At 46.4% G+C, this 13,858-nt stretch overlaps 2 protein-coding genes across 2 annotated transcripts; one reads left to right on the top strand and one right to left on the bottom strand.

The window, feature by feature from the left end:
• Positions 1–8,545: 8,545 nt before the first annotated feature.
• Positions 8,546–10,864, bottom strand: LOC123448757 (non-specific lipid transfer protein GPI-anchored 11-like). Its single transcript, XM_045125753.1, has 2 exons — positions 10,086–10,864; positions 8,546–8,807 (listed from the first exon to the last, which is right to left on the bottom strand). The coding sequence occupies exons 1-2, from the start codon at positions 10,507–10,509 to the stop codon at positions 8,674–8,676; spliced, it is 558 nt and encodes a 185-aa protein (XP_044981688.1). The 5' UTR covers positions 10,510–10,864; the 3' UTR covers positions 8,546–8,673.
• Positions 10,865–11,413: 549 nt separating this feature from the next.
• LOC123450568 lies at positions 11,414–12,001 on the top strand. The gene is made up of 2 exons (XM_045127742.1): positions 11,414–11,452; positions 11,507–12,001. The coding sequence occupies exons 1-2, from the start codon at positions 11,414–11,416 to the stop codon at positions 11,999–12,001; spliced, it is 534 nt and encodes a 177-aa protein (XP_044983677.1).
• Positions 12,002–13,858: the final 1,857 nt, after the last annotated feature.

Raw genomic sequence — 13,858 nt, forward strand, 5'->3', positions numbered from 1 at the left:
GTGCGATCCTATCCACGAAAATATCGGGTGAAATCTCTGTCATGAATTTGTTCTGGCTTGTTTCGTAAGTCCCACCCTTTGTTTTGTTGTAGTACGGTAATTCGAGTTGCTTCGATGTCAAGTGGTGAATTTATAAGTTTCCAAGAGGTGTTCACATATTTTTATGGGAATGCAAATTCTTTTGGTCTATCAAGTTGTGTTTTCAATTCTTTTCAACCGGAGTCGTCATATCAATTCTTTTCAACAGATGTGCTTATCTTCAAGTAATTCAATCTTCACCAATATTTGCAAGATCAATCTCTCATTTCTTTCTGGAGTTCGTCTCATCTGTACCAAGTTGTCTTTGTTTTCCCCGCCCTCCTACCCTTTTCTTTAGTGATTAGATTATCATCCCAGTGCCTTTCTTTTCAGTGTTACTTCCGCTATCTTCTCTTCCGTGTGGTATCTGGTGATTCATTGTGAAGATTCTCAGGAGTTCTGAGTTCATCATTTTTCATCCGTGTTCGCTTTTCCGGTGAATTCAATTCAGTTATCCATGTTCATCCTATCCTTCTCATCCTTTAAACTCTTTCCCATGTTAAAAATTCTTATTCAAGTCCTTTTTGTTTTTCATCTCTCTCTATTCTATCCGGTGTGTTGAAGATATCTGAGAAGTTTCTTGTTTCAATCCTTTTAATTATTTCAAGGTTCTCACATCATCAAGTTTTTAGTTATACCGGTGCAGTATCTCTCTTTTTGAGCAATCTTTTCAATGGGGTTTCTTTTGAGTGGGCCCATAACCCACATGTTTTCCTACGATCTTTCCTGGCTCTTATAATCTTTCCCGGAGATCTCCAATTATTTCAGTCTGACGTAAGTATGATTTCCATCATTCATATTCCTTCTTCAAGATCCTTCGATTTTATTTCTCCTCATTGGCTCAACCTTTCCTGTTCTTTACTCCGGAGTGTCTCAATAATTCTTGATGGATATTCTTGCCATTATTCTCAACTTGGAAGACCGAAGGAGTGTTTCTCTTAAATCCTTGTCCATTATTTTCAAAATTGTCATCTCAGCTTCGTGTTATCTTCTTATTTGTTTTCGATCATTAGTAATTCCTTCCATATCCATCCGGTGCATTTCAAGAGTTGTTTTCATTTCTTGATCCTCCGAAGGCCATCAGTTTAGAAGATTTCTTCGTTCTCACCTTTCAGCTTTCATCCTCAAATTCTTCTCAATTATTATCTCTTCGCTCATCTCTCAATTGTTCCGGTGCCTTGTTCAAGTTTTCTCTCATGTGGCTCATGATCTCTTCATTCTCATGTATCTCCATTCATTCTTGTTATCCCCATTCATTCCAATTATTACGGTGTCTCCTTCAAGACTTCTTCAAGTTTGTTCTCATATCTCTCCTCAATCTTTCCAAGAAGAGTAAGTGGTATGCTGAACCCGTTGCTTGTCGTCAATTTAACTTGATGAAGGATAAGCGTAACATAATTCTTATTCTTGTTTCATAGTGATTTCAATTCTTCTTCCGGAGTGGCTCATGATATCATTTATTTTCCCAACTGCTCCATCTTTTCTTTTATCCTTTGAGGTGGTGTTATAGCATTCTTATTAGTGGAGGAGTCTCAAAGAGAATTTGTTTCAAGAATTAAATATGTAAACCCACCAAATCCTTTGATCATGAGGTATTTTGACCCATGGGTTCTTCATTGAGTTATCTTGGTTTAGATTTCACCTAAAAGCTTTCCTAAGGATTGTTGCTATTATGGTGGTTGCCATTAATCCAAGTTTTCAATGTATCCTCTTTGTGTAAGAAGTTGTGCCTTTCTTGTTCCTCCCAAGCAATCAATTGTTTCGTTAGTGGTTGGTTGTCAACTCATTATTTAGGTGTCCTCTATAAGCCCACTACAAGCTTGTTCTTTTCGTTGTTGATTTTCCAACAACTCCATTCAATCCTCCTTTGTAGGATTCTCTTCAAGTTCAAATGTGTTGGAGATGGTCATTTTCTTCTTCGTTCTATACTTCTCAAGATCTAGTTCCTATCCTCTTGTTCCGGGGTTGTGATGATGTTGCTCTCTTCAATCTAACATCTTATTCTGTCAAGATCATGTTCTCTACTTGCTTGTTCAATTTAGTTACTTTGTGGTGAATCATCTCAAGAGCTTTCCACCTTATCAAATTTTGTCCTCAAATTCCTACCGAAGTGTTGCCGAAATTTTGTTTGAATTCTTGCTTGTTTCTCATATCATTCTTCATCTCTCTCTAACCTTCATGAATCGTTGGTTTCACTCGTTTGTTAAGAAGCAACTAAGTTTACCTATTGCTTTTTCTCTTCCTCTTCCCTATTCATTCTTAGATCTCGGGGCGAGATCTCTTGTTAGTGTAGGAGAGTTGTGACAGCCCGAGACCGACGCTCTAGAAGATTCCCCTTTTATTTCGTTGCCGTTGTGGGATTAGAATGTTTGTCGCACTCATTATCGCATCATGCGCATCATCTGCATTGCGTCGGCACTCCGTCGCCGCCAGTTTTCAAACCTGCATCCGTTATTAGTTGTCGGTTCTCTCCGTTCTCGTCGTAGACCATTTCGAGACCAACTACACACGCACACACCCGCGACATCGATAAAATATTGTTTTTCAAGGTGTCTGAAAAATGTTATTGGATTGGGTTGAAACTTGGTGCGCGGTCTTAATATAGTGTAGGTAGGCCACCTGCCAAATTTCGTCGCAATCGGAGTCCGTTTGATACCCGAACGGTCGACCATGGCGGCACCGTCTTCGGTTATTCGTCGGACGTTTTTTGTCGGTTTCAAAACTCGTGTCACGGGCCGCAAGCATTCCCTCTCTTCTTCATCTAGCCTTTCTAACACAGCCCACTAGTCACCTAACCCTATCGTGTGATCGGGGCCGTCCGACCACGATCGCGCGGTCGAAATTAGCCCCAAAAACCCTAACCCTAACCCCGTGTCTTCAATAGACAACAAATCCTCTATTTTCCTCGTTTTCCGAGCCCCACCAGCCATCACCCACCGCAACCCTCCTCCCATCATCTGACCAGACCCGCCAGGCCCAGAGCAGGTCTGCCCGAGCCCAAACCGTCGCCGCCCACAGCTCCCTCCGCGATCCCGATCTGGATCATGAGGAGCCCGAGCACTTCCTTGTGCGCTATGGCCTCGTCGTGTTGCCTCCTCAGGCGGCAGTCGCCGGAGCCGCCGGCGCGTCAGCTAAGGTCGACCAGGACCAGGTCACTAGCCCGCGTCCTCGAGCTCTGTGGAGACGTCGACCGGAGTGCCACCGGCGACTCATCTAGAGAGTGTCCGTCGTCGCCTGCCGCCGCGCCGAAACTCGGGAGAGCTCCTCCAGGTCTCTAGTGCCTCGCCTTCGCCTTCCCCTCGCCGATCTGGATGGCCCTGCCGTCGGTAGCCAACATTGTCGCGCCACCGCTGTCCTGGAGTGTCGTTGTTGTTGTCCGCATCATGGTCGAGCACAAAACTCCAACCCGCCTCGACCTCGAGCCAGCTCGTGTGGGCCACCAGTGCTTCGCCCTCGGCCCAGTCGGGCCAGCATCCGGCACAGCCCTGCGCCTCCCGCAGCTCAGCGGCCCAGCTCCAGCGCTGCCAGATCTAGCCCAGTCTGCCTCGTCCCCGGCCTGCCCGAGCCGCTGCTTGAGCCGCCCAACTCGGTCTCCTCTTCGACCGGTCCAAGGCCCGAGGTGAGCTCCGCAGCCCTTCTATAATGCGCCCAAGGCCCATAATATCTATGGAGCGCCTCTATAGTTTGTTGGGCCAACCAAATTCGGGTCGTAGTTGTTTTTTTATTTTAACCTGCGATTTATTCCTTTTCACAAAAGAACATATTTTCAAATGTCGGTATCTTTTAATTCGTGCATCAGATTGCGACAAGTTATATATGTAACTTGTCTATAATTTCACTTAGAATAATATTTTCCAACTCTCATGCATGGTTAAAGCTGTTTAGTGTGCTGTTTGCATCGATTTGCGTGTGAACGTGATAGAAATGGTTTAATTCGTAGCTAGTGACCCGTAGCTCTGTTGGAGATGAGCCATATATGTAAATGGACTAGAACGACGAGTAGAAACACGTGAACCACTTTTTTTTGTAGTTTAACAAACATAAAATGTGATTAGGACAAATCTGGACAGATTTAGAATTTAACACATGGGGTCATTTTGAATATGTTATATGACGTTTCCGACCTCATTTAAAATGTCTAGATATGTAGTTTAATTGTGCTCCACCCCTTGCCATGTTAACAACATTTTAATATTGTCGTGTTAATTAATAAGAGTGAACTAAATAATTAAATGTGGATTTTCGTCAATATGCAACTCGTTGCATATTGAGCTTCACTTAACGTGTAGTGTTTGATTGTTGTGAATTGCCATGCCATGCCTTGCATATTTGAAACTAATCATGCATCATATGTGTTGTGCATCATGTCGTGCATGTGTCGTGGTGAATAGCGTGTGTTGATTCTTGATTCCGGTTTGCTTCATCTCGGTAGAGTTCCGCCAGCGTGTCGGAATGTGAGGACTCGTTCGACTACGTCGGTTCGTCTGCTTCACGGATTCGTTTTTCTTTCAAGCAGGAACTCAGGCAAGATGATCATTTCCCTAGATACCACTACTATCAATGCCATGCTAGTTGTCTCTTTTCTTTCATTATGTCTCGCTCCTACCACCTGTTAAATGTCAGCGTCTCAACATTGCCATGAAACCTTCAACCTTTCTACAACCTAGCAAACCACTCACTGCCTATGTTACTGCTTGATTAACCATGTGTTAGTGTTGCTAGTTGCAGGTGCAGTTGCGTCCATGTGATAACATGGGTTCCTTGCTATATCACCATATTAATGCTATTTAATTTAATGCACCTATATACTTGGTAAAAGGTGGAAGGCTCGACCTTTCTAGCCTGGTGTTTTGTTCCACCTTTACCGCCTTAGTTTCGGCTACCGGTGTTATATTCCATAATTGCCCGCTCCTAACACGATCGGGGTTGTTATGGGGACCCCCTTGATAATTCGTCTTAGATTAAAACTGGTCTGGCAAGGCCCAACTTTGGTACTGCATTTGCATAATAACCTAATAAAAAGCATAGGGACCCGCTGGCACCCGCAGATAATTGATCAACCTCCGGGCCTGTGCTCCTCATGAGTGTTCGTCCAAACTAAGCGATGTCCGGCGCCCCTGGTCAACCGGGGTTTAGCCAACCCGACGTCTAGCTCATCCGGTCCTGCCCTGAGAACGAGATATGCGGCTCCTATCGGGATTGTCGGCACCCCAGGCGGCCTTGCTGAATTAGTTTTCCTTTTACAAACTATCTTGTGCATCGGGATTCCGGTGAAACTTTGGGTAATCTCAGAGTTGAGGTTTTCCACTAAGGAGTCCGACGAGATCGCGAGTTTCATGATTGAGGATTTCTATGCGGCTTGTGGTAGTTTGTAATGGACTAGTTGGAGCACCCCTATAGGGTTAAATCTTTCAGAAAGCCGTGCCCGCAGTTATGTGGCAACGTGGAAACTTTGTTTAACATTCGGTTCTAGATAACTTGAAGTAAACTTAATTAATACTTGTCAACTGAGTGTGTAACCGTGACTGTTTCTTTCATGATCTCCTTCTCCAATCGAGGACACGGTGGGGTTATGTTTGACGTAAGTAGGTGTTCAGGATCATTCATTTGATCATCAGTAGTTCACGTCCGCTATGCGTAGATCATCCCCCTCTCTTATTCTTGTACTCGTAAGTTAGCCATCTCAAATAAATGCTTAGTCGCTTGTTGCAGCCTCACCGCTTAACCATACATCACCCATTAAGCTTTGCTAGTCTTGATACCTTTGGAAATGAGATTGTTGAGTTTCCTGTGGCTCACATATTACTTCAACACCAATTACAGGTACATGTAAGGTGATATTATGACGTGAGCACGATGATTGTGCTTTTGGAGTTTCTTCTTCTTCATCGTCGATCTAGGATGGGTTCCAGGCCAGCAGCCTGGGATAGAAAGGATGGACGTCATTATTTTATCGTTTGTTTTCGTCCATAGTCGGACCCTGCTCTTCTTCATGATGACTGTATGTATTGTACTGATGTAACTCTGATGTGGTTTGTGGCGAGTGTAAGCCAACTCCTTATACTCATCTTTTCAGTACATGTACTTGTAACGATATCCATTCTTGCGAAACGACGAGATGCGTTTCTATCCCTATCTTGGGCGTAACACCTAATAAGTCTTGGATTCGGAGATTGTGTAAACAGTACAACCACATGCTATATGGGCACTGGCTTGGTCAAGTAAGCTAGAAAGCCTTAGGTGTCGATGTCGTCGTACCACAGATGGGATAGCTGACTTGCGAGGAGTATCCTCGGTACACATGGGGGCGGTTTGAGGACGTACTCTCAGTTCCGTGCGCCAGACCCGGTGGGCATGTCACATGTTTGGGGGATCTAGTCCAAAGACCTCGTCACAATATCCATGCGGGTATACCAAATGGTGTACTAGACCAACGGCCACTTGTGGCATCAATACGAGATTTTGTCATGTGGATAAAGTGTATAACCTTTGCAGAGTGTAAAACTATTGGAATAGCCGTGTCCACGGTCATGGACGACACATGAATCTTTCTTGACATACATGACATGTCTTGCTTATTCCCTCTTTGCCCCTATTCTTGGAACCTATGATGAGTGTGAGTTGAGCGAGGATCCTCACTTTGATGAAAGTTATTTCGGATATAATCATGTTTTCATCAAAACAACTTTCATCCAAATGGTATTGTTTTCAAATAAAATTAGCTTTTATGCAAATGAGCCATATAGCCTTCCTTTGAAGCCACAAGTAGCTATTAGGACCTTCTTCGAGGGAGGCATGTTGAGTACGTAATGTACTTATGGCAATACTTTTGTTGACAACAGAGTTACATGAAGATGAAGGTGATGACTACGACTACTATGGCGATCCACAGGAGTGAGGACACGTGGACTACATTGACTGCGTGTGGCTGAGATGGAGTCGCTACGCATTGTACTTTTCGCAGTTTTGTGATTGTAATAAATGTCGTGAGACATTTATATATGTATGCCTTGTGGCAATAATTATTAAACTTTTAATACTTTTACATTGTGTAATGGTACCATTTCGTTGTGTTGTCAACAATGATCCTGGGGTTGACGATTAAATACAGGAGGGTCTGGAAGTAAATTTCGGGTTCTCACAAATACCTTCCGCACTCTCCTTCCCCTCTACAATCTCGAGGACTGCCTTAGTCACCTATTTTCCACACACACCCGAGTGTTTCTGGAACAAATGCGTCGAAAATCCATCGAGGCCCGACGCTTTAGTGGGGAACATTTGATAAAGAGTTGTTTTCACTTCCTTCTCTGTGGAAGCCGCATCACATTGTACTCGCATTTCATTTATGACCTTCACAGAGACCGAAGCTAAGACTTCATGCATGTTTGTGCATCCCTCAGAAGTATAAAGACTTATGAAAAACTCCGTTGTCATTGACTCAAGCTCATCTACATTATCTGTTAGCTGCTCGTCCGGCCTAGCCAAGGTCTTAATCCGATTCTTTCTCCTTCGCATAGATGCTCTTTGTTGGAAATATTGTGTATTTTTGTCCCTGTGTGTGAGCCACTCCACGCATGGGGGTGACGTGGCAGTGAATGTTCTACGACGATGGCGAAAAGAAGCCACCAATGCCGGCAAGAGCGGGCATCGGATGCGGTATGGAGGTGAAGAAAGTGAGTGGATGCACGTGAAGGCCTAGGCGAGCGTCCAACCGGGCGGAAGTGGGCGGCTTGGTCGGAGGTGTTAGGTGTGAATGAGGGAGGGGAAGAATGACCGATGTGCCATCGATTGACGTTTCAAGGGGAGGAGAAGAGCGAGTGTCGTGCATGTTCGCGTCGACGCAAACGCAATCTAAGTTTGGACCGGGAATGGACCGCGGACGAATGAAAACAGGCGGTCGTTTTTTGCATCGATGTTTTAGCCCGCGTTTCATATCCGTTTTGATTCAAACGGACGCGCGCGGATAAAACACGTCGGGGAGTTAGTTAAACATAATATAGATGTGAAATGTGGGTGTTTGCAGTTGAAGAAAGAAAGGGACGAGGCAGGACCAAGACCAAATTAGGCCACCTCACCTCGACAACGATTATCCACCTGCCAGGCGCGGCCCAAATCTGGCGCGTAGTCTTTCATTCGGCAGTCGGCACGTCGAACGCCACCGGAACTCATACTAACTCCACCGCAGCCAGCCAGCCAGAGAATAAGAGTGGGGTAGCCGGTCCCCGCGCGCGCTGGGCCACGGGATGGCGCGCAGTTCAGCACAGCCCCGCGGCCGCCGCGCAACACACATACGCATCCCATAATCTCTTTCACGCGTCTCCGCGGCTGCTCATTTGTAGCCGCGGTGCAGGTCGGACGTCCCCATCCACGACCCCATGCCCGCGCTAGCCAATGGGTGATGATGGACGGGACCCGCGCCGAAAGCTAGTGCTTACCACTCCACAATGCGAGGAGGCAGCGCAGGGTGTACACGGCCGATGCTATGCTGGACTTGAATCGATTTGATTGATGCGTGCACGCAGTGTGTACATGTACAGATGTACTGATGTGGGATGGGTACGGGGGCTGCCCCCGTCGCCCGTGCGTGCTTGGGAATTACGGCAGCAGCGTGAAGAGCGCGGCGCAGCACGGGAGGAGCACGAGGAGGAGGTGACGCCTTCGGCTCCGGTGCGTCGCGGGGCCGCCGTTCGCTGCTGACGTTGCTGGCGTCGTCGCCGGCGTGCCGTACCCTGCCGGGCGTTCACACCTCGTTAGCACAAACAGTTTCTATGTAGTAAGTATATGGAAAAAACAGAAAGATGGTTTGAACCAGACAGCTTGCTTCACCCGTTCACCATGAGACAATTTGGTTCCTCTACTGTTTTAGCTACTGAACAAGTCGCTACTCTACTGCATGTCTGGTAGTAGATGTTATAATAGCATTAGTTGGCATGTACGGATTTTGTTTGTTTTCTATGACTCTGTTATGGGTTTCCTTCGTTACTTACATGTACAGTGTACTCTATTTTACATGTCTGATACAGTTGAGCATACAGCAGAGATATTGAAGCTAATTCGAGAACTGGTCCATTCTGTTTCGAAAAAGAGTTCTTTTACCGTACCCTGTGATAAATATAGACCGTTTATTTCTCTTGATCTAATGGTGGGGAGTAATCTATACTGCTAGTTCACGTGAGCAGTATATGTGTGACCATAACCTGGACAACTGAGCAGTATACGGGCTTTGGGGCCAAAATCGTAAGATAAATATGTCAACTAAATCCCGCACGATTTGGATCCGTCCAACCGCCAATGTCGGCCGCGTCCATTTGGGACTCAGGGTGACCCTCATGGCATTCTGCACGTTCGACACATGATTAACCACCTAGTTACAGAAGTGGATCGAAGCAGCTACTCCTCCGGCCCCAACGTCAAGCCATGGTAGCCATGGTGGAGAGACGAGCATGTGCACGTCATATTTTCTGATACAAGGATTCTCTACATTAGTTCAACCTAGAAGCCTAATATGACAAAGCTGATTTCATTCCATTTTCTTGACCCGAGTTCTACTGGCTTTCTCACTTGTGGAAAGTATGATTAACAACCGTGCGGCATACTTCCAAATGCTTTGAGTTAATACTTCCAACAGCTGATGATGGACGGGTTGGCTAAGAGAGAAGAAGAGGAGCGGCGACGGAAGTGGAAACTGCGTAGTCCGGACGACGAATAGCTACGAACGAGCGCAGGCAGCCACCGTAGCATCATTCTTGTGAAAGTTTTAGTTGTAGGTGAAAAAGTCAATAGTGTCCTAAAAAATTGACGGCCAGATTTAACTTATACTGCTCACCCCATCACAGCAGTACAAGGTAGCGTAAAAACTCTCTTTGAAAAAGAAAAGAAAAATCTTTGGGCATTCATCAGTTTCCTGTTTACACTACTGACAGACAACATTTTGCAAAGAAACCCAAAAGGTCACTTGAAAGGGAGCGTTTATTGCACGCTGCAGAGCATATACTGTCATTTCGTACCTGACGCCGGGGGCACCGCGCCGCCCGGCGGCTCCGCGCCGGGCAAACCTAGCATGGCGCAGAGCCTGGGCGGCGGCGCTTCGACGCGGCAGATGGTGGGCAGCGCGAGCGCACGCACGGCGTCGACGCGGACCCCGAAGGACCCGTACCCGCCCACGAGCCCGCACAGGCAGGCGGCCTCGCCGTCCACGACGCCGGAGAGCGCCCCGCAGCAGCCCTTCTCCGGCCGCGTCAGCGCGCTCCCGGACTCCACATACGTCAGGCAGGAGGACAGGTTGAGCAGCGCGCCCGTGCAGTCCAGCTCCCCCCAGCTGGACGCCGGAGCCGCCGCCGGAGCCGCCGACACCTGCGCCTGCACCGCGGCCCGGGGCTGCAGCGCCCAGACAGCGAGGAGCGCGAGGGCGACGGCCACGGGTGGCATCATAGCTACGGCGACGGCCTGGCTTCTTGGTATCTGGACTGTGTCGGCCGTGCTCTGTTTGACATGTGGAGACGGGGAGCGCAGTGTGTGTCTTTGTTTTCTGTTCGTGCGCGTAGGCTGAGGCGCTGAGCGACGGGGATGTGTAAACCGTTGCTACGAGCAACCGAGCGACTCTAACAGCCTGTTTGGTTCGAGGGAAGTTGAACTAAGGAATGGGAATTCAAAGTGTTGGAGACTAAAAATCACTTGTATGATTAAGGGGTATGAGAATTGACAAAATGGAAGAGGAATTGAGGGGGCGAACTCCCACTAATCTATTCTTAACAGAGGGCAGGAAATGGGAATTATTAAAGGAAAAACAGTTTGTTTCGTTGTGTCAAACAAGGACGGATTCAGTTTTATACCTAAACAAATATATCATCATCATTTTCTGTTACTTTGACTCACGGGCTAAACGAAAGAGATTATTTTCATGTTAAATTCCCACAAGCAATTCCCAACAGGCACCAAACGTGGGATTAGGACTAATAGTCCACTTCCCAAGCCTAATCCCCCAACAAACCCCCTTTTCTAAACTTTCCTTCTCATTCCTTCAAACTACCAGGCTGTTAGAACATCTCCAACTGTTGCGCTAAAAAATACGCGCATAGGTAAACTCCATTTTAGCGTGCGCGGAACAATTTCGCGCACTCCAGTGGAGGCGACAAACTCAGGCGCGTGAAAAACGGTTGCGCGCGCGGGAAAAAGCGGGTGGACACACGCTAAATTTGGCGTGCGGCGTCCAGCGCGCCTATAAAATGCAGCGCCCGCCACGCGTCGTTTCAACGAAACTGTCACCCCTCACCTCGCCACGCGCCCTCCCTCGTCTCGACACGCGCCCCTCTGCCTCTTTTCTCGCCACGCCGCCATGTCGTCGTGCCGCCGAGGAACTTCGGGCTATTGCGGTGTCCGCTCACGCCCCTCCGACACCTTCTACGCTGAGATCTGATCCGGCGACAAGCACCTCGGACTCGACACGTTCAACACCGTCGAGGATGCAGCCCGCGCGTACGACGTGGCGGCATGGCGCCTCAACAGGCCTCGTAGGGAGATGAATTTCCCCGAGGTGATGACGATTGAGTGGGCGCAGAACCTCGCGTCTCGTCTACGGGTTGTGACCGAAGAGGATCGTCGACGGAACCGAAGGCAGCAGCGCCGCCTCAGCATTGCTGAGATGGACGAGCATGCCATGGCGGAGTGGCGCCGACAGTTCCCGCAGGACATCCTCAACGAGCGCGAATTCTTCGTGCAAAGGAGGGCGAAGAGAGAGAAGAAGAGGGTGGAGCAAGCCGCCTATCGTGAAGATAGGCGTACAGGGAAGCAAGCCGCATTCTTTCAGATGGAGCTGAAGGAATCGTCGACTTGGTCCTCTGACGATGAACGTTGGGTTGACGCCTCCATCACGATGGAGAAATCGGATACCGGCGCGTCGGAGTCCGAGGACGATGAGGAGTAGACTTCTATCTATCTAGACTATCTATCTATGCTATGTATTTTTTTATCACTTTTATTGTTTTCTATCTATCTAGGCTATCTAAACCCGAGAGTGGTGAATGGGCAAAGAATCAAATATTATATTTCAGGTGCACCCATTAATGAGGAGACTAATATCATCCAAGTCATAAGCCTGGAAGAGCACATAAAGAAAGTCTTCTAGAACAGTCTAGAAACTTGAGAAGGTGTAGGTATGTGGTACGGTAAGTAAATCGACTCAAATAATTCCCAAAAATAAATCTTTGTCGGTTTTGGTATTTTAGAAAATTACAAAATTAAAAAGGAGTCCAAGGGACCCATGAGGGAGGCACAAGCCAACAGGGACCCCCCGGTCGCGCCCTCATGGCTTGTGGGGCCCTCATGTGCCTCCGGACTCCGACGTCTTTCCGAGCACATATTCTGGTCGAGAAAAAAAATCATATATATGCTCCCTGATGTTCTGATCAACGCATCGCGAGTTTCTCTTTTGTTCTTGTTTCAAGCTTTTTTCAGAATATGTCGGTCTCAAGATTCAGATGGAGAGAGCTATGTCTCTCACTATATTTCAGACCCAAAGATCTTTGGCGGCATCTATCCCTATCTTTGGTCCACTGATGAGGAAGAGGACAATGAATTGGAGGAAACAAAAGAAGCCATCTCAGATGAAGAAGTTCCACTACCTCAACCCAAAGATATGCATGTCGAATTTAAGAAGTCCAATCTACCAAACATGGTAAAAAATCTAAGGATCAATTTATCCCGTCACGGTTTCTTCAGGAAAGCAAGATGACATTATGCAATAAGATATTGAAGCTCGAGCAAGAGAATGATGACTTGAGGGAGGACAATTTTATCCCTCGATGTAAGTTGGAGAATAAGAATGCTGCTACACCACCACCATCGTGTGAGAAGGACGCTTGAGTACTTGGGTATGGGCACCATCCTTGGCTTGTTCCAAGCTTGGGGGAGGTGCCCGTATCGTATCACCATCACTTTCATCATCATTACTATCTATTTTAGTTCGATCCTTAGTTGTTTCATGATTTATATAAATAAATTTCAGATTTTCTTTGCTTAGTATTTTTTGCTTTGAGCTCCATCTATCCTTGTAATCAAGTATGCAAGATATATGAAAAAGATAACTTGAGTTTTTTAGGTTTACCGATGGGCACCCGTCATCATAGCATGTGAATAAAAAGAAATATATAGATCATATGTTCATACCATGGGAAGTAATGACTTCACATAGTAAAGAGTATAAGTGATAAAGGTTATTGAAAATAAACAAACATAGTATTAGTCATGGTTATAATCTAAGCAAGACTATGGAAGACGAGAGGACATTCTCATATAAATACACTATCTTGGACATCTTTCATGATTGTGAGCCCTCATCAAATATTATATAATGATCAAGTGTTGATGTAGGACATGGAAGACAACATAATGGTGATGGTATTTCACATTCATATAAAAGTTATATGGTCCTGGATCCTTTAACATGTGATGCTTGCTTTATACCTTTTGCTAGCCCAAAAACTTCGCACAAAGTAGAGATACTACTTGTGCATCCATAACCCTGAAACCCAATTTCTTTCCATGAGAGTCCACCATACCTACCCATGGGTTGAGTAAGAACCTTCAAGTAAGTTGTCATCGGTGCATCTTTTATTGCAAGGGAAAATAATCTTTGTACGATCTTCTGATGGCAAAGAAGTAAAAGCGAGAGGCTGCATAATAAAGTTTGCTATCAAAAGGGGCAATATAAAGTGATGCTCCTTTGGATTAAAAGTTTGCTCATTCAAAAACCTAAAAGTGCATGACAACCTCTACTCCCCTC

This window comes from Hordeum vulgare, chromosome 4H (genome assembly GCF_904849725.1).
Source record: "Hordeum vulgare subsp. vulgare chromosome 4H, MorexV3_pseudomolecules_assembly, whole genome shotgun sequence".
NCBI classification, from domain to species: domain Eukaryota; kingdom Viridiplantae; phylum Streptophyta; class Magnoliopsida; order Poales; family Poaceae; genus Hordeum; species Hordeum vulgare.